The sequence below is a fragment of the Zalophus californianus genome, chromosome 2, assembly GCF_009762305.2.
Source record: "Zalophus californianus isolate mZalCal1 chromosome 2, mZalCal1.pri.v2, whole genome shotgun sequence".
NCBI classification, from domain to species: Eukaryota; Metazoa; Chordata; class Mammalia; order Carnivora; family Otariidae; genus Zalophus; species Zalophus californianus.
This window is the reverse complement of record NC_045596.1, coordinates 104,030,409-104,055,573: the sequence shown is the minus strand read 5'-3', so window position 1 is coordinate 104,055,573 and position 25,165 is coordinate 104,030,409. Positions and strand designations below refer to the sequence as shown.

Below are 25,165 nucleotides of genomic sequence, written 5' to 3'. Positions count from 1 at the left end.
GTATTTGATCCCAGTAACCCTGGATAGTGTGGCTTCTGAAGAGGAGTTACTAATGTGGGCTTCACAGCATCATCTAGCATTACTTAAGTGGGAACAAAATCAAAATAAGCACTTTTAAGTATGAAAAATGTGTAACTCTTATTAATTTTTTTCTTTTTGTGACTTGCCTGAAAAACGTTCCTTGTCTTTCTTCCACACATTTCTATTCTTTAGAACCTATTTGTAAAATCTGGAATATTATAAGAGGAAAACCATTTTAGAAAATTAAAATGAACTTTTCTAAGGCATTGTTATTTACCTAATTACTGTAAAGAACTTCAGGAAGACTTTTCAGTCTTCAGAGTGCCACTACCTTGTTTTTATAATGTATTCTTATAGCAATGCTCATTAAAAATCAGCGTTCCTGAGTTTTAAAGATTAAGTTAAAAGCTAAATTTTTAAGTGATGACCATGTTTACATAAAATACCTGAAGGAAAAGACGAAGCATTATAAATGTATGAGTAATTCATTATTTTATATTTTTTTACTCTTTAGGAAAGGTCTTATAAACCATTTTAGACTTTATATTTCAGAGAAGATTCATCTGTAGGGTTTTGTTTTGTTTTGTTTTTAAGATTTACTTATTTATTTGAGAGAGAGAGAGTACATGCAAGTTGGTGGGAGAAGCAGAGGGAGAGGGAGAATCTCAAGCAGACTCCTCACTGAGTGTGGAGCCTGACGTAGGGCTCAATCCCAGGACCCACAAGAGCATGACCTGAGCCAAAATCATGAGTCAGATGCCTAACCAGCTGAGCCACCTGAGCACCCTAGTTTTTGTTTAAGTAGGAATTATGGTATTTCTTTTTGTCCCAATTTTATTCAGATATAATAGACATATAACATTGTCTTAGTTTAAGTTGACAACGTAATAACTTGATACATGTATATATTGTGAAATGACCACCACAGTAAGTTTAATTAATATCCATCACTTCACATATTTACACATTTTTTTCTTGTGTCCAGAACTTTTAAGATCTCCTCTCTTAGCAACTTTCAAATATACACAGTATCTATAACTATAGTCCCATGCTGTACCTTACATCCCCCAGACGCATTTACCTTATAACTGGAAGTTTGTAAGCTTTGACCCCCTTCCCTCATTTCTCCTACCCCCTAGCCCTTGCCTCTGGCAAACACCACTATTCTCTGTTTCCATGCATTCATTTTTTTTTTCAGTTCCACATATAAATGAGATCATGCAGTATTTGTCTTTCTCTGTCTGACTTATTTCACTTGAAGCTTTTGAAGTATTCTATTATTTCGCAATAATAATTGATGAACAATAATCTTATATGCGCAGTTCTTCTTCAGAAGAGCAATGATTCACCCAGAGACCATATGATGATTTATAACTCTCATACTTGAGAAAGATATGAAATTGGCTGCCCTAGAAATCATTATGTTAACTGAACTGGCTTCTCATTTATGCCTCGACTGCAACTTTTCTGGCTGCAAACTACAAGGAAAAACCAACTCAGTTCAATATAAGAGAGACCTTAGATTTACAAAGGTAAAACAATGCATCCACAATGGCTTTCTGAAGAGACTATACTTTTGAAAAGAAATATTTAAAAATTTGAACTCATTACTTCAAGTCTAATCAAGAGTACTAACCATGATATATCACTGTTTCCCATTTGGTATTCTAGATTACAAACCCTTAAGATTGTCCACTTAGACCCTTGTCTTTGGAGGCTCATAATGATATCAGAAAGGTCTTTCAAATTTGTTCGCTTCTTCCGTGGAGTAAAAAGCTTCTACTTTTATACCAAGAATATTAAAAGATTAGTTTGGTATCTTTTCTACTCATTTGAGTAGAGAGGTCGGATCAGATTCTACCAGTCTGACAATAGAAACACCAGCCTCAGGATTAAAATCCTTATGGATGCTCACTAAAATTTCAGAGAAAAATGATCTGCTTCATCCTCATTATAGTCAGAGTTCTGATTATGTGAGAGCACTTTATGTTGTAAGCACTTTACATAAATTAATCCACTTACTCTTCACGCTAGTTTGTGAGTAGGTATAACTATCATCCTTATACACATAGAGGAACAGAAAAGAAGAAGTAATGGCAGAAGCACATTCGTTCAGGATCAGCATCTCAAGCAAAAAGAAATAAGGGAAAAGAGCCAGATATATAAGCCATGTTGTGGGAAAACATGACAAAGGCACACCATGTTAAGAACGTGGGCAAAAGTGAAAGTGTACTAACCAGGAGGAAACCTCGACTAACATGAAAGTGATTGGAATATTTAGTAGTAAAGTTGCCTCTTAACTCAGAGAAACCTGGGTTGAAATTTCAGTTTTACTCTTCATCAGTTACATGACTTTGAACAAAGCCCTAACCCTCCATTTACTCATATGCAAATCAGAGAATAAAATTATGGTAGTTGTGAGATAAATGAAATCAAATAATTAAATTAAATAATGTACATAAGTTGCTTAGCAAGGTTTTTTTTTAAGATTTATTTATTTAAGAGAGAGAGTGTGAACAGGGGAGGGGGAGGGGCAGAGGGAGAGTGTGAGAGAGAATCTCCTGCAGGCTCCCCGCCAAGCACAGAGCCCAAGGCCAGACTGGATTCCATGACCCTTAGATCATGACCTGAGCAGAAACCAAGATCAGATGCTCAACCGACTGAGCCACCCAGACATGACAAATTTTTTTATGATGGACTTCTCTATATATTGCTCTTTATTTTTAGCTTTTTGATGTCATATTTTCTTTACAACTTCTTTCATATGGGTTCCTGATTTCCAGTAATATTCACTATTGGTCAGATTCAAATTCCAACATCATTAGTTTTAGCATGACAATTCCTGGCTCAACGTTTCTAAAATGACTAAAGTTTAATGCCAAAGATGACACTTTGTCATTTCACCCTTTCCACATTTTATCATAATAAACTGGAAGAAAACACTCCAAATGGGTTAATAAGTCTATTTAGAGAGAAGCATTAACTCCACCAGCTATTAACTGTGACTTTGAGCAAGTCTCTTTATCTCCATTATCCTCTTGGTAAAATGTGACAATCATTCTTGATCAACACCACAGGTGTGATATAATGTTCAAATTAGAAAACTCATTGGAAGATTCTTTGAAATCTGAAAAGGCGTATACAAATATGAGATAGTAGGAGAAAGAGAGTGAACTTTGAAATCCAGTTCAAACCCAGCTCAAGTCCTAGCTCTGGCCCTTACCAGCCTGTGGCAATTAGGAATCATTTAACCCTTTGATCCTCAGTATTTAGGACTAAATTTGGGAAGAATAATAGCTAATTTCAAAGGACTAAATCTTACTACCAATTTTTTTTTTATTTTATTTTGACAGAAGTATATCCTCCCTATAAATCAAGTTGTCCCTAGGACTTGAATGTTGTTTGTGGCATTCTCATAGGCTCCATTATGACCAGCACAAACCAACATATAGTAAATGAAGAACAAAATAGAAACAAACAAAACAAAATAAAACCAGGTAGAATAGTGATCACTATTCTGCAATTTTTTTGTCACTATCTACCCTGATTCTAATAGATTCCTGATGCTAAAGGAAGGAAATTCACTGGAGTCTTAAAATCAAAATGAAGGGACGATACTTTGCTAGTCCATGACGATTTAATTATGTAGCACAGTTATGAAAAATGAAAATCTGTTTACCATGACACGATCTCACCGCATTACAATTGTGTAGAGAATGGATGACAGCAAGGCCTAAGCAGCTGTCATAGGCAGGGATGAAACGGGTGGGCTGCCAGCCACGAGGGCAAGCATCAAACCCTGGCTTGGCCGTGAACTTCAGGGAAATAAAAAGAGCTGACAAGCCAGCCTGGTTTGAAGCAGGAAGACATTAGTTCACTGCTTTAAACCAAAGGATCCAAAATGATGCTGAATGTAAAAGACAGGGTCACAAATGATGATGATAATGACAGTAATATGACAGACTGAAGAGTAATGGCTTACAATTGCAGAGCAGAGAAACATCATAGGGTAAACTGTGGGACAATGTTACTTATATAACTATAATCACATTGGTGCATTTATTGCAATTACTGGGAAGAGATGTATCTCAACTATTGAACAAACTAAATTACAAAGCAAATTAACCATTAAATATAATTTCATAGGTATACTTTAATTTCATGCATCTTAGAAATTTTTCAATAGGAATCAAGTGTCAGATTATACATCTTTATTAAGACTGTAAGGTATTACTACTGTAAGGTTTGCTGGTGTTGTGAATATGTAGTGAGTGTGGAAGAGAGATGCTTGCAGTGAGGGTTCCTAGTGCTCATTCTTCAGAAAAGATATACATAAATAACTGATTCATGAATCCTCTGCTTGTCATGTTTTTTGTAAGCCTAATGCCATAAATCTGTCATCAGAATCTTCTATGTATCTTCTAAGATTAAAAAAAAATGTTACTTTGAGCAACTAAAGTTACAGATGAGATTAAATGGTCTTGTCAACATTGAGTATTACTTCTCTTTCCTCCTTTTGAGCCCCTCTCTGTTCCCTCACCACAGTGCACACACCCTGGCCGTTTTCAGCTCCGACACAGGACTCTGCCCGTAGTGAGGACTTTGCTCTTTTGCCTCCCTCTGTGTGAGACTCTGTCCCCCAGGTGTTCACCATCTCAGTTGCTGATGCAAATGGTCAACCATCCCATCAGGGACTTCATAGTCACATCACATTCTCTCAGAATTAAGAGAACGCTCAGCATACTGACTGCAAAGTCATTCCCTTTAAATCCTTACTTCGAGAAGAGTAGAATATTTTCTCAAGTCTCAACAGTATCGAATTGTCAAAAATACTCAAGAAGTCTCAATTTTGAAAAAGGTCACAATTCGCTTTGTTTAGGTATGTATAAATATGTGTCTGTATGTGATATCAAAGAGTGCTACTCATAAGATATCAGATCTAAATTGTTAGAGTTACTGCTTTTACTTCCTTTTAAAACTAATCTTCATGTACTGACTTTTTTAATGATTTTAATATTTAATATTCAGTCCCATTTACCACAAACTCAGCAAAACATGCTGATTCTGGATAACCTTACATACTTTTTTACTGGGGACGACACCAAATTTTGTGAAAAAATATAACCCTGAAAACAAATGAACTAGTTTCAAAACGGGTAGCATATGATAGAACAAAGTTGATAATAGTTCAGGGCAATTGCTTTCAAAACCAGGGATATTAACTAAGTCTAACCTAAATAGACAATGTAGGAACTACTAAAAAATATTAGTAACTTGCCTAAAATTTTCTTTAGAAGTCACTAAACCTATTAGTTTTTACTCTTGAAAATGCAGTTTCTTTTCAAGTTTCAGGAAGTTATTGAGTATAGTGAATGTGCAAGAGACTACTGCACGAGGAATGCACATGAGTACAAACAGAAATTTTAGGATGTCTGGGTGGCTCAGTCAGTTAAGCGGCTGCCTTCGGCTTAGGTCATGATCTCGGGGTCCTGGGATCAAACCCCACATCGGGTTCCCTCCTCAGCGGGATGTCTGCTTCTCCCTCTCTCAGCTCATACTCTCTTAAATAAATAAATACAATCTTTTTTTTCTAAAAAAAAGAAATGTCTGTGGAAATACTGACACTATTCTCTGAAAACAGAGCTATGCAAATTTGTGTTTTGGAAAAGGGAGCGTTTAGTCACCAACGTTCACAAGTTTCCTGAAGACAAAAATCATCTTACTTGCTTAGTTCTTCCCAGTGCTTGACACACAGTGCTGAGCAAATTAAAAACTGTATACATTACCAAGACGTACTTACAAGCTAATTTATAGGGAATAGTTATGCTTTTAATCTGTAAATATCTATTTATAAGTGCATTAAATGCAGAGTGGCCAGGGATTGTGCCTTAGTTTGGACAAAAAAGCTGCCTCCTAATTATAGATAATTGACTTTGCCACTTAAAAATCTGTTGAGCATTTCTTGGACTCACTCTGTTCTTGATCTGAAGTTGTATAAATTAAGATTTCAAATGCAAATGTACTTATTTTCTATGTTTTAATACTGACAGTCCAAACTATCCTCTATCAGAGAACACTACTATATACACACTGTCTAAAAACTTAAAAGAAAAAAAAAATCTGATTTTGATTCACTCCCCAGATCCATGTATCACTGTATGCAGCATCTGCTATCATAAGCTTTTTGCATGGATTAGAAGAAATACTTTTGAGACATTAATGGTTTTCTGTTGTATAGCAGATGATCGACAACTAAAGTGTCTTTTTTTTTTAAGACTGATTTATTTATCTTAGGGAGGGAGAGAGAGAGAGAGCACGTGCATGGAGGGAAGGGGACAGAGAGGAGAGAGAGAATCTCTTAGTGCCCAGCACAGAACCTGAAGCGGGGCTCCATCTCACAACCTTGAAATTATGACCTGAGACGAAACAAGAGTTGGACGTCCAACCAACTGACTGAGCCCCCCAGGCGTCCCGACTCAAGTTTCTTGATTGACAGTTCTGCCAAAGCAAAGGAGAGCAGGCTCTTTTTTTTTCCATGTTCTTTTCTATCCAAAGCCATTTTCCAAATTTATCAGTTTCCCATGAAGAGTCCATCTCATCATCTGACTTTCCAACGAGAATTACCCCAGATTTAATACAGGATAACTTTCTTTCCTTCAGAATCATAGCTCCAAAAGAATTGACCCATTTCTGGGGTAGGTTATGCTGCCCTCATTGTCTTATTCATATTGCTTTTCTAAAGAGATATTTCCCTAGATGTATTACTTTAGACTTCAAAGTCAAGTATCAGTAACTCTGCTTTGGGCAGCATTCTGTCTTAAGACTGTGTGAATAGCGTAAGAAAAGGATGACCTGAGTGAGCAGACTGCTCTAGCAAAATGGAATCTTATTTTGATCAATGTCTGTACCATACACAATATGGTTTCAATTTGAAATAGGGAACTCAGTAACATTGCCAAAGAACTTAGTACATCATTGGTTATTTTATTTGGGCTAAAATGGTACACAGATTAAGATCCTAACTTTCTGCCAGAATACCATGGTGACTATACTCTATAGTTTGCAACCTGATTTGGGAGTTTGGTAAATTGATTCATAAGCTAATAAAATTGGAAGCATCCAAATGGGTCACCTGGAAATTATCTGCCTTTGTGCAGTGCATTTTTAAGCAGTCTGTGGGTCTTTTTATTTTAATTATATATCTTCAGATATGGAGACTCTCTCACAAATGTTTTCAGTGTATCTACCTTGAATATATCACACATTACGTGAGGATTTGAAGAGTCTGTCATTCACTCAGCATATTCCATTAATAAGTGCAAGGAGTCCTTAGGTTACCTATATGATGTCACATTTGTCAGAATTGCCTACAGGAATCCTAACATAATTATGAATTTGACATATGCACACTGTAGAGTACATAAAAAGACTTCCTCCAAGAGTTTTTATGGTAAATGCCAAAAGTATGTTTTCTAATCTTAATCCTACTTCACCACACTTCACTTGGATTTAAAAAAGGTTTATTAGCATTGCAAAGATAGAGGTTAACTTCACTTATTACAGACTCAGTAAGAGACATTTGGACAAGCCGTAGTTACCTTGAATTCAAACATAGATTTATCATTGTGTCTTAGAGATATTTTGTTCACCATCACTCATTCCACCAATATAAATCTCATTCTGTTTGAAAAATTTTTTCTTGCAAATGATCCACTTCATAAAAATAGAAGTTGATTTTTAAAATAGAAATTTCTGCAACTTTCTAATCAGTAGGTATCTGATACTTTGAACATGTTAATATCCCAGCAATAAGGAAACAGACTGCCTTATTTTCATACATCTTAACAGGCTTCCTGTGAATGTGTCTACATATTTGGATTGGTCATCCAGGATAGCATGAATCAATCACTGTTAGGATAGACATTTATCTCCATTATACACATCTCACCTTTTGTCTTCTGGATCTTAGATACCAGGGCAAAGTGAGTGCATAGCAGCATTCTCAGGATTTCCCTTGCATTTAGAGATGCTCTTATTTCACCAGGTAATATATATACATGAAGATTTGCTTCCACAATAATTCTTTCTGGGCCTGTTATGAATTATTATTCTTACTTTTTACCATTCATCCCTACGATTCTTGTGGTGCAGTCTTTGCTGATGTGTAGACAAAGATTTGGCCTTTCACTCTCTGGTTGTTCCTCCAACATAGAATGTTCTCCTCCTCTGTCTGGGCTTCCTCATCCACTGCCCTGCCCACAGCAGCATTATCCATGAGAGTCCATGGCTTGCTCTTCTGCCTCATTCAGCATTCTGCTCAAATGTCATCTTTCCAGAAAGGTCTTCCTTGACCAACCCGTCTAAAATAGCATACACATACAGAAGGGAGGGGGGCAGGGGGAATGGGCTAACCAGGTGATGGGTATTAAGGAGGGCACGTGTTGGGTGTTATACACAACTAATGAATCGTTGAGCACTACATCAAAAACTAATGATGTAGTATATGCTGGCTAGCTGAACATAATAAAAAAAAAATCAACGGGGACATCTGGGTGGCTCAGTCGGTTACGTGTCTGCCTTCAGCTCAGGTCATGATCCCGGGGTCCTGGGATCAAGTCCCACATCAGGCTCCCTGCTCAGCGGGGAGTCTGCTTCTCCCTCTGCCTGCCACTCCCCCTGCTTGTGCTCTCTCTCTCTCTCTGACAAATAAGTAAATAAATATCTTTAAAAAAATCAACTGAGTAAATTTTAAAAATAATAATAAAATAAAATAGGATACACATTCCCAAAACAATATCTAGCCCTTCCCCTGCTTTAGTTGGCTCACTAGCACTTATTTCCACTAGATATCACACTGCATAAATATTACTGCATTTCTGTATTGACTGTCTCTTTCCTTTACTACTATGTCCGTTCCATCGAAGGAGGTGTTTTGTCTGTTTTCTTCACTATTTTATCCCATGATTTGGTCTGGCATGTAAAGGTCACTAATTATAGTTTGCGATTAAACAGATTTACCCAGGACACCGACCTTTATAGCTCAGTGTATTTCTCTGTTGAAGGAGAATATTGTACTTCGCGGTCTTTAGTCCAGAATATATTTATTTGCGATGATTGTCAGAGATACATAGATGATGTTAGGATTGGATTATCAGTATTTATTTGTTCACACCAACATTTATTAGAACCTAATGTCTTTTCCCTCATTAACAATAAATGAAAATGTTGAATTCATTATAACATTGGCTTATAACTTTTGGATTGATAAACTGTTAAAAACTACTGGCTTGGCTCAGTAGTAGTAATGGTATACATTATTAATGTTGTGACATTTCACTCAAAGTGTCTTTAAGGAATATTTACTACATTAATTATAGACTTCAATATTTTCTTTCACGCTGAAAGCTCTAATACATGTACGCTAAAATATATTTCATCTCTAGTCTTATTTTTCCTAGGGAAGGGCAAATTTAGTCCTCTTGAAATGCTAGTCCTTTTTAAAATTAAATATAAGACATAAAATAAATTAAGAAAAAAGTGCATTGCTGAGATATGGATTCAAAATTTTATTTATTTTATTTTTTTATATTTTATTTTATTTTTTGACAGAGAGAGACACAGTGAGAGAGGGAACACAAGCAACGGGAGTGGGAGAAGGAGAAGCAGGGTTCCCACAGAGCAGGAAGCCCGATGCGGGGCTTGATACCAGAATCCTGGGATCATGACCTGAGCCGAAGGCAGACGCTTAACGACTGAGCCACCCAGGAGCCCCCTGATTCAAAATTTTAAAGCCATTTTCACCTTTTACAGATTAATTTTACCATGATGTTGAATCCAAATAAATAAAAATGCATTTTCATTAAAATAGTGCTTTGTTCTTAGATGGAATGTTTGGAAGTAATAAAGCCGCATGGTGATGTATTTTATCTTCCACTGTAAATAAAATACTTATAAGGGGCATCACTCCCAATAGTTTAGGTCAGTTATATTTCTCATCGACCTCAGCATTGGTAAACATTGTGATAGCATCAAAGAGAGAAGTTGTCTCCATTTTTCATTTTGATCTTCGTTTCCTTACAATGATTTTAATTTATCTAAATAAGCTATTGACCATAGCAGCCAATTTAGGAATTTCCAGAAACAACCTTGAAGACAACAGCAAACAGCAAGAACTAAGAACTGGGCCACATTGCTACTCTAAACCTAGGCATCCCACGTGGGCATGCTCACATGCTGCTCCTGACAACGTGCTCACTGAGGCATCTTCAGTTTGCAACTGAAAGAAAGCCCCAGAGTGACTGGATTCCAGGCAATCCAATGAACCCTAACAGGGGCTGAATTAAAATTCGGAGGTCATGATTCTAAATGTGAGCATGCAGGTCACTACTCACCGTTAATTTTAAAGAGTGTTACCTCGCCAATTTGCCTTTAATCCCTCTCCCACTTCCACCATCATTCATGCTTTGTCACTCCTTTATTTCAGTACATTAAATGTTAATCTCCATTTGAAGTGAGACTTGCATTCCATACATTTCCGATTTGTTTTGCTACAAGTATAGTTCTTCCTTCAATGGAAAAGATTTCTAAGAAGAACCAAAGACTAGAAATTGTCCTATAAAACTCCGATCTTATTCCTAAACTGGGATTGATTAATCAAGGGGATAATAATTCTCTATCTCACAAAGAATTCTTAGAGAACTAGAATACAGAGTCTTGGCATCAGGTTCGGCCCTCTTAACCCTTAGCTATAATCATGGTTATCATTTTTACTTTTAGCTCTGTTCTCAATTACAGAATTTATATCCTTGAAGACATTTTGAGCTGCTTCAGAGATTTTAAGAAACAAAAGTATTCTGTTTTGAGTTATGCAAAGCAATCAGTGTGTTCCCATATTTGGCACATAAATTCATAATACTAAAATTCATAGGGAAATACTAAAACATGTTGGCTCATCACAGGTGACAAAAAAAAAGAAAATTAGATTGGTGTCTTACATTCAGTCTCTAAACTGCACTGTAGGAATGTTACAATTTAGATTAAACCCACTTTTTATTTCCTTTTCTGAAACAAAAATATCTCAACATTATTAAATGACAAAATAATTCTGGCATGTATCTCAATCTGTTCGTATTAATTTAAAGATACTGTATTTACTAAAAACATTTACATATTTTATGTACCCAAAACTTCTACATATTGTTAAAATCCCTATTCAGTATGGCACAGCCAATGTGAGAGGATAATATTCTGAACAAATATTAGTTACGGGGCAGATGTTTAATTACAAAAAGTTTTGAGATTGTGAGGTGATTTACAGAAATCCTATTTCAGATGTAACTTTTTATACACAAACGAATCTTGTTCTGGACTAGTCTCTTCTGAATTGTTTCACTCTTGAGTGACTACTTGAAAATAGAGGTCTGTCTTGGCTAGGAGAGCATGCAAAATGTGTTTAGAATTTATGCAGCAGAGTGATCAATAAATTAAAGACAGTTCTCTGTAGCAGAGACTTCGCTGTCTTTCTTCCTATCCACCATCCGACTTAGAACATTTTGGGCCCGGTCCTTGGAGAAAATAAGACCCAGACATTTTTCCATAATTAGGTTTAATTCATTGCTGTTCCTATAACTATAAACCTGGTCTAAAGCTGGCCTTCAGTGAACATACTCTGCTGGGAACTTCCAAACATTTATTGCCTGAAGGCTTAAACCAGGTTCATAACAAAGTTAATCCCCAAAGACAAAATCTCGTCTAGACTCATTATGCCCTAGGGAATTTCAAGAACTCTGACAGGTAGGAATGTACTAAAGTGACCTTAAAATATCTGTTCTGGCAATTATCCACACTGAGGTTTTTTAGAAGAAAATGATGTCGCCCATTCATAGTTCACCTTGCCTATTGACAAGTAGAGATTATTCAAATTGGGCATAAAAGAGTATAGAAAGATGAAAATTTAACATCACTCGATGAATGCAAAGTATTTTAAATAAATATTTTAATTCTATTGTTGGCATTTACAAGTAGAAAGCATACAGTATGTTACAAATATCAAAATGTGAAAAATATGAACGTTACATAAGTAACAAATGTAAAAAAAGTATTTTCTTACCTTCCCTGAAAGTAAGAAAACTTTTCAGCATAGGAAAATATCAGTATCAAAAACACAGCTTAGGTGTAAAAAAAAGTTTTTACACGGTATTAAAAAACGATCTACAAAGTGGTGGAAAGAAAGAAGAGTTGAAAACTGACTTTATATAAATTATAAAAACTGGGTACTTGGGACAGATGTTAAATGGTTGAAAAATAAGTCCAATCATAGGCTTTCTTTAGGTCGATTCTTTAAAATTTTAAAAGCATAGAACATTTTTCAATAAATAACTTCCAAAAGTGTCTCTGAGAAGTGCCACTGAGAATATCATTCCACAGTAGGAAGAGAGCAGTGTTCCAAGGATAATACGCAGTCATTTTGTTCCTAGTGGAAGCCTGATGAAGGTCAGGAGACCGGAACGGTTTACAAAACAAAAAAGATTCAGAAGTTTTAACACAATTTTGTAGGAAAGTTCTAAAGTGCTGAACAAAATGACTTTAGTACCCACTGTCATGTAAAACTTAACTCAAATATCAGACATTTCTGAGCAACATCGAATATGGAATCTATAATTCTGAAAAGTGTTAATACTTAGTCTTTCATTCAAGGATAGGAGGGCTCTTTCTACACTTTACAAGGATTGCTTAAACCTCAAGGATCTTGCGATGCAAAACATAACAATGATAATACAATGGAAACGATACACATACCCCACTGAGAAAGCACAAATTCATTTCTGCAATGGCAACAGTATTGATTTTTTTAAAAATCACAAATCAAACATTGGTAAATAAGAAAAAACTTTCCAAAGGCTGCATGCCACATAACTAGTTACAAAATACGATGCATGCAGGAAAATAAATTCAACCAAGCATATTTAAATTAAAGACTTGCGTTGAGTCTGTTTCAGCAGCATTGTAGTTATTATTTTTTAAAGTTTCCCTCCAAACACCAGTCCATACTGGCCTATTTTGCAAACGGGACCCATCTTAGTCGGCAACCTTACAAAGGTTTGAGTGTCCCTTGTTTTTCGATTTTTATAATGCCAGTACATAAAGTTCACACATACTGCTCTGCTTCCCCATCTTTGGGGACCGGCTTCGTTGTCCCATTCTTGCCTTCTTCGTTTGCTGCTGCTTTTTCTGGGAGAGATGCCAAATCTTTAAAAACATCTACATAATGGCCAAAGCCAGGGCCCCAGTTCAAAAGGTTGTCCCAGTTGAAATTCCCTGCTTGCTGCCCAAGCCTCAAGGGCAGTGTGTTGTCAGCAACCCCCGGTGCTGCCGCCTGTGTGCCCCCAGGCCCTCCCTCAGCCCTGCGGCCATGGTATCTTCTAGGCTTCAGTCTGGCTCCATAATTATCTTCGTCATCTGCATCAGATTCATTGACTTGAGATAATTTAGGCATCCTGGAAGTATACACCATTGGCTTTTCCCTGTCGTATTCCATCTCTGAGCAAGTGAAAGATTCATGTGAGTCACTGTCAGAAGAAGATTCTGGAGCTGGGATGCCATCCGCTGGGTTCCTTGTTCTGGACAACGGCCTTCTGCAGTCCTCTTCTGAAGAAGACCTTCCATGATCTGCACTGCAGATACTTGGGTTTCTAGGGCGAGGGGTGTTTAGCCTCTCTACCTCTTCAATTGACAGTCCTACCGGAGGAGAAGATTCAAGAGGAATCTGCCCAATTGGCTGCTTTAAGCGACTCCCCGGCCTAGAGCCATGCGAGGCCATGGCCTGAGGACTCTTACTTCTCCTTCCCAGCCTCGTGGGGTAGTTGAAAATGCCAGGTTGGCAGGCATCACCGTGCATTTCCAAAGTATTTCCGTCCCTTATTGGCAGATGCAATTCTCTGGCCGGGCTGTTCCTGTAGAAAGTAGAAGACTTTGAGAACGGGGCTGGGCTGTGGCGAGACAGGGGGTTGGGAGTTGGGCAAGCAGAGTGGCTCAGGGAGCTGGTTCTCAAGCCCTGACTGTAGGAAGGCTGGTAAGTCAAACTGCTCGCTCCTAGGGGCATGGGGGACTGCCTCGCAAAACCTAGGGGACTGTGCCTCTGGATAGAAAATTTAGGCGTGTGGCTGCGGAACTGCTTGTAGTGTTGGATGATGTCCGCATCCGAAGGGGCGATGCTGCTGGCATTGTCGATATCGTAATGCTCTATCTCTTGCTCTGGAGAAGCCAAGGGGGCGCTGGGGATGGTTTCTGAGCTGTGGGGAAGATCAGTCTCATCGTAGATGAGGTAAGGGTTCTCCCGTTCAATGATGTCTGGCTTCGGGTTCCCCTCAGGCTGCTTCCTCACAGTCATATCGTCCCCGTAGGGGGGGATATTGTCTGGGTCATCAAAAGCAACGTTCTCACTTCCCTTCTTCTTCTTCTCCTTCGGTGTCTTCTCCTCTTTGGGGCTTTTGGTCTTCTTCCCCCTGCACTGGTTACACAGAATCAGGCTGAGGACCAGGAGGGCCAGGACGGTGGCGCAGCTGCCCACGATGGCAGGCACAGCCCACAAAGGCAGGGAGATCTCTTCAGGACCCTGGCTCAGAACACAGACATGGCCTCCAGGACTTCCAGCTTTGCACACTCTCCCCTGAGGACAGAGGACACCGAGGCAGGCCACCACCATCTCACAGGTCCTCCCGGTGTGTGACTCTGGGCAGCTACAGGTAAAGCCAGAGTGTAGGCCTGGCTCGCAGCTGCCCCCATTCTGGCACGGGTGAGAGGCGCAGTCTCCAGGAGGAACGCACTTGTAGGCGTACCACTGATTAATGCACAGCAAGTCGCCCCAACAAGGGTTGCTGGCACAAATGTTCGGGCCACGGCAGCCAATCTTCACAGAGGGATCTGTCTTAGAGATGGAGGCCAAGCTATGCTTCCCACTGAAAGGAAGACTTTCACCACCATACAGCATAGAGGCAATGCAGCCGTCAAAACCTGCGGGGCGAAGAAGGAGCTGTGAGGCATTGCAGAGAAAACCAAGACTTAAAACGCTGCCCTCAGGGACTCTGGTAAAAAGAAGCTGCACAATCACGTCATGAGAGCTTAGAAACCACAGTGTCAGGGCCATCGCCCAGTCGGAAGATGGTAACTCTGTGCGTCTTACAACATAGTTTAAGGTATGTAAGATTTCTGTGACAAAAGTATGGAGATAATTGCTCAGATGTTGCTCTTTCTGAAGATTTATGAATGACTTGGACTGGATTTTCTTTTTCTCCCTCTTTTTATTTATTTATCTATTTGTTTTATTTTTATAGTTTACAGACCAAGAATTGCATACATAGAAATACATAGAAATAAAAGGTATTAAGAAATACTTTTAAAGAATGACAACAACAAAAAGAACAACAACAAAAAAAGTAGCTTTAATCATATCATGCATTCTCCATAGAAGCGATATTGCTCCCAAGGAGCTGAACATCGGCTCCTCCTGGAGAGCAAAAGAAAAAGCTATTACAATGCTTTATGGTCCTCTAGAGGGCGGATATCGAGAGTAACTATGGCATGATCACTTCACGAGGTGGGAACGGCAGAAGTTAGAAAAAAACATCTAAAATGGCTCCCTAGAGGCAAATAATTATTATTTTTTTTTAAAGTTGAGAAACTCTTTGTTGGACTTGGATGTGCTAATATTGTTCATGCTCCTGTACGAGAGCCCAGGAATCTATTTTGACACTAACAAAAGAATACGATTCACACTGGTTTATTTCTTACAACATCCAAATGAATTATCGTCCATATTCTAAAATAAGCTAAGTATATAAGAACAAGTTATGACCTGGACTTTTACTTTTGCGCCTTAAGTCTATTACTCCCCCTTGCATTTTTCAGTTTTCCTGGTATCCTTCTCCTGTAGTGATATTTCCATCCCTGATACACTCTTTTTCCATGAGCTTCTGTAACATCTGCTTTTGTTCCTGCTTTCCAGATTTTCTTTCAATGACTTAGTCTCTTTTATGTTTCATTTTCCTCTAAACAACCACTGACTCCCAGAGTTGCTTAAGCTAAGGCACTATGCTTTCTTTCCACTCCATACCCTCGTGTTAGGTTATCACATCCATGCTCCGTACTTCATTTACCTGCTTGACTCGGCTAACTCCTAGTATGTATTTCCAGCTGGTGTCTACTCCTGATTATAGTCCACCTATCCAAAAGTCTTTTGCAAAGGTGTTCCAAACCCCAAAGGTCCCAAACCACCATCTTGATATTTCCATTAGACATGCTTCTTTCGGCACTGCTCTGCAGTTTCCTCTTTCAGTGGCACTGCCCTTCTTTGAGTTCACAAGTCAGAAACCTTCCTGAATTTCACCAAAACCATCAACAGTTTGGTTTATTTTAATTCCTAAAGTATTTCTTCCCTATCCACTTCTTACTACCTCCTCTGCCACCACACTAGTTAAAAACTCACACAATACCTTGCCTAGATCACAGCAATATCATCCCAGCTAATTTATGGAAGTGCACTTCTGTCCGCCTCCAATGCATTCTCCATGTTGTAACCTGAAAGATATTTAATATCACTGCATATCTAATCTTGACACTCCTAAGAGAACTTTTTTAGTGACTTCCCATTGTCCTGAGAGTCAGACCAAAAACAGATATGGTCTGGAAGGCCTTGCTTCATTCTCCAACTTCATCCTTTACCTGTGACATCAGTCTCCAATATGCCAATCGGCCAAGTTCTGTGATCTTGACTTAATCTAATTTTTGTTAAGGTTTCTATCAATATCAATTAAGCTTTCATACTCTCCCATCTTTATTTTTATAGTTCAGATTGAAGTGCCAATGTCAATTTCCCAAGGAAGTTTCCCTTTCTCCTTTTTTGGAAATCTCTTAGAATTCTATATTCCTTCTTCACATCATTTATTATATTCTCAAATAATATATTTACTTGTATAATGACTTCATTGATGTTTGTCTTCCTTACTTGGCCATGTGTCATGTGAGGAGAGTAGCTATTTATTTAGTCCACCATTGTACTCCCAGTGCCAAGTACGGGCTCAGTAAAATATCTGTCATGTGAGTGAACAAATGAATGAGTAAGTGAATTAATGAATAAATGTTTGGTGGGCAAGGGAAGCACCGTGGGCTGAATTATGAACTTGGTAAAGCAAGTGCAAATGGCTAAAGCAAGTGATGGCCAATCATATAGGCTTTCTAAGGATAGTTATGATAGTCTTAGAATCTGCATAATGGATATTTTCAGAAGTCCAACTACTTTGATGGGAACAATACTACCTTTCCTTTGCTCAACACAAGCATTTACCTGTTTGAGAATCTCGATGAGCTTGATTAGGTGGAATTCCTCCAAGAGATATAGTGAGCACATCGAGGCCACCAAAATCCTGGGTAGGGTGGATGATATCTCTGTTATATATTCTGTCAATGGACAGTACTGTGGCTGTTCCATTTTTTCCAATTAGAAAAGTATGCCAGTGACCATCGGCAACATAAACTTCAGGAATATTTCTCTCCACTTTCCCAGCAATTCCTGCATCTGATGTAAAATGGACTTTGCCATTTTTAATCTGTAAAATGTATTAAAAAGAATATACAATTAAACTATGATATGCTTGAATAAAAATAGAATCAAAATAAAATGAAACCTTAAAATACTGATTGATTTAAAGCCAGTAGACTAACTGAAAAGTCTGGCTATATGAGAGTACACTCAACCCATACTGCTACAAATTTTAGGTAATATACCTTCACATTCAATTGTTTCAGTAGTTTTCAGGGTGTTATTATATTCATACCTAACTTTTCAAGATGCATAAAATTATTTCCCAGAACCCGACTGAGATAATGATGGAACGAAAACCCATTTTAAGTAAAGTACACCTTTTTTTGATTACTTCTAATTTAATCACAATGGCAAGCGTAAAAAAAAAAAATCTGTCAGTTTAGTAAATGGTCCGGAGTGATCAAAAAAGGTTAAAACTACTTGCAAAAAGAAACATCAATGCTGAGGTAAAAATGAAGCATAGTTGGGAAAATCGACAAAAAGAAATTCTTTCATCTGTCATCTCTAACGCACTGTAATTTTAGAAGAAAGCATGCCTATTGTTTATATCATTTATTGAGATGAAAACTATGATGAATAATGAGTGAGTTCTTAATAATGAGGTGTCTGGGCAAATCTTCATTTTGGCTGCCTTTTATAATTTATCTAAGGGGTATTTGGTTTCTTTGACTTTGCCCAGGAGAACACTGGGTAACAGGATGCTCCTACTCCAGTTTCCAGCTACCGAGTTTCCAGTATTCTGAGTACTTTAGAAAATGAAATAATTTATGAGGCAAGATGAACATTTGGTTCAGAGAGCATAATCCCATCATGCTGCCAGACAGAGCTGGTGCCTGGGCTGGGGGATGAAGTGGCACTGTGTATCAAGTGACAGGGATGAAAGGAGGGATCGGTTATTTTGTCACTCGGATCAAATGCTATTTCTACAAGCAACAAACACAGCTGGTAGAACTAAAAATCAGTTCATTTTTGCTTTGTGGAAAATATGCCTAACATATTTACATACGTTATTCCTATTGCACTATTTTATTAAAGCGGCCTCTCTAGATAATAATATATTTCAGTACCAAACTCAGATGGGAAAAGAAAAGAAAGTTGTGGTTAAATGACAAAAACACTTCATTAAATGGGCAATGTCTCATGAAACACACAGTAAAAACAGCAACCCCTCTTTGGGTAGAGCCAGAGTCCTTTTGGAAAGAATTCTTGGGAAGAGCCTTCTCCCAGCTCTGCGTTTCCCTCCTACCTGATCAAACCGTGGCGTCCCTTTTATTCATCAGCTCTGATAAGAGAGTCTTTAGAATACACCACGGAGTCTGGTGAATGAGAACACAAGTTCCCATTGTAACATTTCTAATGTTTTGCTTCTCCCCAGTAATACTCTCCCAGGCTCCTATATCCTTCCTAACTTTGAAAACATCATGCTCATTTTTATGCTAATTTTTTGCTTGGTTTGATTTACCCACAGATTTATTTTATTTACTTTTTAATCTAGAGCTCTGAGTCCCTCATCCCAACCCTGTACACTACACTGGGCCTCACTCAAAAACAAAAACAAAAAAAACTATACGCCAAAACAATAGAATTGATTTGGAACAAACATAAAGTCCATCATCTGACATTATCACAGAACTCCAAATATGGAGATACACAATTGCAGTAAAAGAAGGGAGATTTGTGAAATACTTTAAATATACCATCAACACAATTATACACAAGTATGCTTCCTTCTGTTTTTCTATCTCAAATTCTCTCTACCTAACTTCTTTTTTATCTGAACAGATTCTATCTATTCTACATATTCTCCTCTCTCCTCACATTGTTATTGCTACCCACTCCTGATACTCTCCTCTCAAACCATTTGAAATCCCATTTACCCAATTCTTTTTTTTTTTTCAAAAATATCATCTAGTTGCCTTTGTGTGTGAGAGAGAGGGAGAAGGGAGAGGTGGATTGATAAAGGAAGGAAGGAAGGAAGGAAGGAGGGAAGGAAGGAAGGAAGGAAGGAAGGAAGGAAGGAAGGAAGGAAGGAAGGAAGGAAGGAAGGAGAAAGAAAGAATGAGAAAGGGAGAGAAAGAAAAAAAGGGAGAAAAGAGAGAAAGAAAAAGAGAAAAAAGAGAGAAAGAAAGAAACTGTCAGAAAGTGAGCCAAAAGAGAGACAGAAGAAAACCAGGGGCCTTAGTCACAGATAAGCTAAATGAAAAGTAACAGTCCCTCCTGACTAGCTTCCTATCCTGTGTAAGTAGATCGTATTCCTGTCATCCAAGTAACTTGCCTGCTTACTCACAACAGCCATTCTCTTCCTATTTTGTTCTCCTTGTTCACTGTTTTTTTAATCTACTTATTTTACCTACCAAGCCCCTTAATCTCTAAAAAGCTGCTTTTCAAAATATTCATACCAAAAAAAATGTGCATTTTGGTCTGCATTAGTCATTATTTTTATTCATTAGCATTTACTTTTCCTTCAGAAGAAAAAAATCTCTTTCTAAGTGCTTGCTACCAATGTAAGAAAATCTGGAGAAGTTGCCTGCTGCTGTCCTGTTGGAAATGCAAGATTTTATGGTGACAAAAATGGATCCTGACATTCAACTTCTTCCTTAAGGAAAAAAAAAATTCTGTCTCTGATTTCTTCAACCACATTGTATTTTGTATCTCTTGGCTTAAAGAGATAATGTAAAGAAATATTTCATATGTCATTTAAATGGCACGAGGACTTGGAAAGCAGCTTAACAGATAATGCACAGACCTCAATGTCAAAGCCTCTCAATGCATACAAAAAAAGTGTTTCTCATAGACTGTGAAGGTTTACTTCTTTCTGGACTTCATTACTTTCTTAGGTTCTGATACACTTTCCAGTGCAAATTATAAACACCAAATAATAATAGAATACAATGGGCTTTGTTTTGCACTAGCTTTATTAATTCTGAACTGGGCTCTTTGTTTCAATAATGGAGGTAAAGTTATAACCTGAAGATGTTCTTTTGTAATGAATTAGAGCAGAGTTCCTCGACCTCATTACTCTTGACATTTTGGACTACATATTTCTTTGTTGTGGGGTGCTGTGTTGTGCAATGTAGGATGTTTAGTGACATGCCTGACCTCTACCTACTAGATGCTGGTAGCACCCTTCCCCACTGTGACAATAAAAATTACCTCCAGATTGAAAAAGGAGGAAAAAAAAGTTTTTAGCATTTTAATAAAACATTTCATCAAGAAAAAATTGCCTCAGAACATTGTCACATGTCCCCTGGGTAGGGGAGGGATAAACATCAACTTTAGTCAAGAATGACTGAACTATGAGGACTGTGAGAATTTTAGAAAGATTTTTTTTGTACTACTTATTAAAGATATGTACATGCACCATAACAACCAGAGTTGACTTGGATGGAGAGAAATTTTAAGAATAAAGAGGTTGAAGTTTAGAGGTGAACATCTGTTTTTATTTTTAGTATTTTATGTGAATTAAACCTAGTAATTTGCTATGTATATTGCCTTTTGTCTTCATGAACTAAGCTCCTAGTAATTTTCAAAACACTGATTTATAGGTGAAAATAATATAGGAAATCTGGGTTTATGTTCTTCAGAATTTATGAAAATTCATATAAAAATTACGAGTAGTATTATAATATCAAAGTGATATCAATAAAAATCAGTCAAGATAACTAAACTAAAGAAACTGATGATTTAAAAGATGAAGTCTTATTTGTGGGAAAGAAAGCAGGTTGATAGAAATTAAGAAAGCTAAGAGCTGAAGGAAAATGCATATCTAAGGAAGTTATTCACCAGTTTAGCATTTCATTTATAGTGAAAATATTATGTAAAAGCCTAATGATAAGTCAATACATTGTTCTCATGAAATAGAATGTTTAAAAATAATTTATTTAGAAATTATTTGGAGAACTCAGCTGTGATTTAACTTACAATAATTCAGATAGTGAATTGGCTATATGCTCCAGAATAAAGCCAGATAATTTAAAAATGTTTTTCCTCATTCTAGTCCCACCAATTAATATAAGCATATTAGTATTTGGAATAATTTTTGGAGACTTTTTTTTTTTAAATCTCAAAGACACATTATCTTTTTGTTTTACTTTGTTTAAAAGTAGAGAAATAAAAGCAATATAAATTTTTATTTGACAAAACAGATTGCAACAAATTCTTTCTACACTGGCCTACCTAGCAGTGGTCTTTACTCACAACCAAGACAAAAGTGTTTAGAAACCAAACCATTCAGATCTTTGTTACTCTGGCCAATGCCTGGGGAATAGTTAAGATAGATGATATTGGAATAGTGCCCAGCATTAGTCGGAACTCTAATGGGTTGTAAAGAAAAGGACAGAAATTATGGGCGAAGTGATTTAAACCATGACACAGCAGGCGGTCTAATCAAATGAAGTCACCATTAGCTTTTATCTTACCTTCACAGTAGTGTAATTGCTGCTTTCTTGGATATGGATTAAAATGCCATTCTCGCTTCTTGTTCTGAATTTTATTTCCAGACTGTTCACACCAAAAGGCTCCAACATGGCACCTCGTATGCTCTGTCTTAACAAATATTCCCGCTTCTCATTCTGACTCATGTGGTAATCCAAGCGCCCTTTGCCTTCTAATGATAAGGCAGTGTCAGGAGTAATAGCTGAAAGCCAATGAAGAAAGGGAAAAATGAATGTGTCCGTTTGGCTTCTTAAATAATTTTTAGAGGTGACAAAAATTATAAAAAATTTTGGAATCAATGTTCCCCAATCTTCCCCTTGAAAAAAATTATTTCCACTTGTGAATTATTGTGTAAGTTAATTTCAAACACTTCAATTCAGAAGCATTAATCATTTGGGAAATATTCATTAACATATTTGATGTATGATATAAGTCATGAATACCTATAGAGATACAACCTGTTAAAATATGGAATTGAAAAATGTGTTTCTAATAAGTTTTCCTGTGCTTCCAAAATTCATAAATGAATATATGTTTTCATAGTTAAATAATTTATAATCTTAAGCCTCTAGCACATTACAAATTTGGACAAAGAAGTACACAATCAAATATTTATATTTGTAGCAACTTTATTAGTAGTAATAATCATATGATCACATAGAATTTAGTTTATCATTACATATAATTGTCATGTAAAATTATAATTTATCGTAATGTGATAAAATGTCCACACTACTGAACTTTAGAAGACAGTGAATATAGCTATGGAAAGGACATTAAGCAAATGAACTCAAAAGGGTTTCAGCATTGAATAGTATACTTTATAAAGGTAAATTTTATAGTATGTGAGTTCTATCTCAATTTAAAAAAGGACCTCAGGCATTTCTCAAGCCAATGACTCATTTCATATTCCAGACATAATTGGGTTCCTACTTACTAAATACTCAGTATGATAAAAAAATATTATGTGACAGCATACTTTTTTATGTTTTGATTTTATCCAAAAAATTAAACATAATTATGCCTTCTTCTAGTAAGATCTTTTCAACGACATTATATCCTTAACATGATCATGAATTTCTATTCATTCTCATACTTTAATAGAATCAAGACTACTTAAGAAGTGGTCAAATAACTGCAATGATTTAAGTAGTAATCACATATTTGAAAATAAAGCATAGTAACCACATATTTGAAAATAAAGCAAATTTTATAAAAGAAACCCCATTAGGATTAGTGGGATACACAGCTTAAAATTAGAGAATGCCATGTTTGAAAGATGGCTTGAACACCACTAATGTCTTATTAAAATAGTAACAGCATTTAAAAGCAAATAACTAATAAAAAGATTTTAAAAGACTCAAAACCAATTCTAATAATTGTAAACTAAAATGCAAGTATTGGAGCGTCTGGGTAGTTCAATCAGTTAAGTGTCCCATTCTTTTTTTTTTTTTTTTAATTTTTATTTATTTATTTGAGAGAGAGAGAGAAAGCACGAGGGGGAGGAAGGTCAGAGGGAGAAGCAGACTCCCTACTGAGCACAGAGCCCGATGCTGGACTCGATCCAGGAACTCAATCCTGGGACTTTATCCTGGGACTCCAGGATCATAACCTGAGCCGAAGGCAGACTCTTAACCAACTGAGCCACCCAGGCGCCCAAGTATCTGGCTCTTGATTTGGGGTCAAGTCATGACCTCAGGGTCATGAAAGAAGAGTCCTGCGATGGGCTCTGTGCTGAGCGGGGAGTCTGCTTGAGATTCTCTCTCTCTCTCTGCCTCTGCCCCTCCTCTCTCTCTGTCTCTCTCAAAATAAATGAATAAAATCTTAAAAAAATAAAATAATAAAATAAAATGCAAGTATCACCCTTAATTATAATAGATTGACAATATATGATGTTTGAACTCAGTATTCAGTCATTTAGTACTTATACTTTTCTACCACATAAAAAATATTTACTGGAGAAATATCCCCTACAGGCAGATAATACTAAGCCAAAACCAGGTTAGCCCTCGACCTTATAAACTGTCTAACATTCCCATCAATTAGGTGCACTATGGTAATAAATTCATAAAATGGAAATTAAAAATTTAGGTAAATAATTCTAAAAGAATATCACTCTTCTTCAAGTTAAAAAATAAGTAGAAAATGTCACTATATTTTTACCAATTATTCCCATTTAATATTTTCAGCATTTAGAATGAAAACAATTCTTTGAATACAATTACATATTTAAGAGCATATATTTATACTTTTCATGATTATTATAATTTCCTGTAAAAGATAAAACAGCTTGCATACATTTTTCACAGTATTTCCCAGTTAGTCCTTCTTTGCAATGACACTGCTGCCATGACCAGTAGTCCGTACACGTGCCACCATGTTGGCAGGGACTGTGAGTGCAAGCACCTTCCAGTCTAGGACATCTAAAAGGAAATCGTAATAAAGACTCGTAAGGCACAAAATAAAGTGTGTGAGGGGATTCATTAAAATCAGATATAAACTTTTATTAACTTGCTGAGTTTCATGCACTCACTTCTTTGAAACTCAAGTTACAACTACATTTGGAGCATCTCCTCAAACTAGGAGCTGTCCTGTAGCACATGTTCTGCCTCATTCACAAAAGAGAAAATTAAACAAAATGACATCTTACACAATACATAAAAAGAGGTGATAATTTCTTCTTTGAATGAATTCTTGTTGGAGTAGGATATCTTTTGTTAATGTTACTAAGGGCCACATATTTATTTGCTTACACATCTCCCCCCCAAACAACTCATTCAACTGATGCTAATTGAATGTTTACTGTATGCCAATTATAAGCATACTATTCTAAGCATGGGGGTAAAGTGATGAAAAAAATCCATATGTTCACGGAGTATTTATTTTTCCTTGTGGAGGATACAGTCAAAAACAAAATAAAACAAAAATTAGATAAACGTGGGGTATGTTAGAATGAAGAAAGTTCTATGGGAAAATTAAGATAGAGTATTGGGAGTGTTTTGGAGGCGGGGGCAGTGTTGCTGGATCCTCTAGATTCATCAGTGAAGGAAGGACCCATCTACAAGCATACGTGCATACATATATTTTTTCTTAGACTCCAGAAAACAAGAG

At 36.9% G+C, this 25,165-nt stretch overlaps 1 protein-coding gene across 1 annotated transcript in view; it reads right to left on the bottom strand.

The window, feature by feature from the left end:
• Positions 1 to 12,005: 12,005 nt before the first annotated feature.
• Positions 12,006 to 25,165, bottom strand: part of FAT4 (FAT atypical cadherin 4) — a 173,686-nt gene continuing 160,526 nt past the window's right edge. Inside the window, exons 14-17 of the mRNA XM_027599231.2 lie at positions 24,353 to 24,477; positions 22,039 to 22,256; positions 17,363 to 17,624; positions 12,006 to 15,033 (exon numbers count right to left, since the gene is read on the bottom strand). Of these exons, the coding sequence (XP_027455032.1) occupies positions 13,169 to 15,033; positions 17,363 to 17,624; positions 22,039 to 22,256; positions 24,353 to 24,477 (2,470 nt within the window). The 3' untranslated portion in view covers positions 12,006 to 13,168. The remainder of the gene's footprint in view (positions 15,034 to 17,362; positions 17,625 to 22,038; positions 22,257 to 24,352; positions 24,478 to 25,165) is intronic.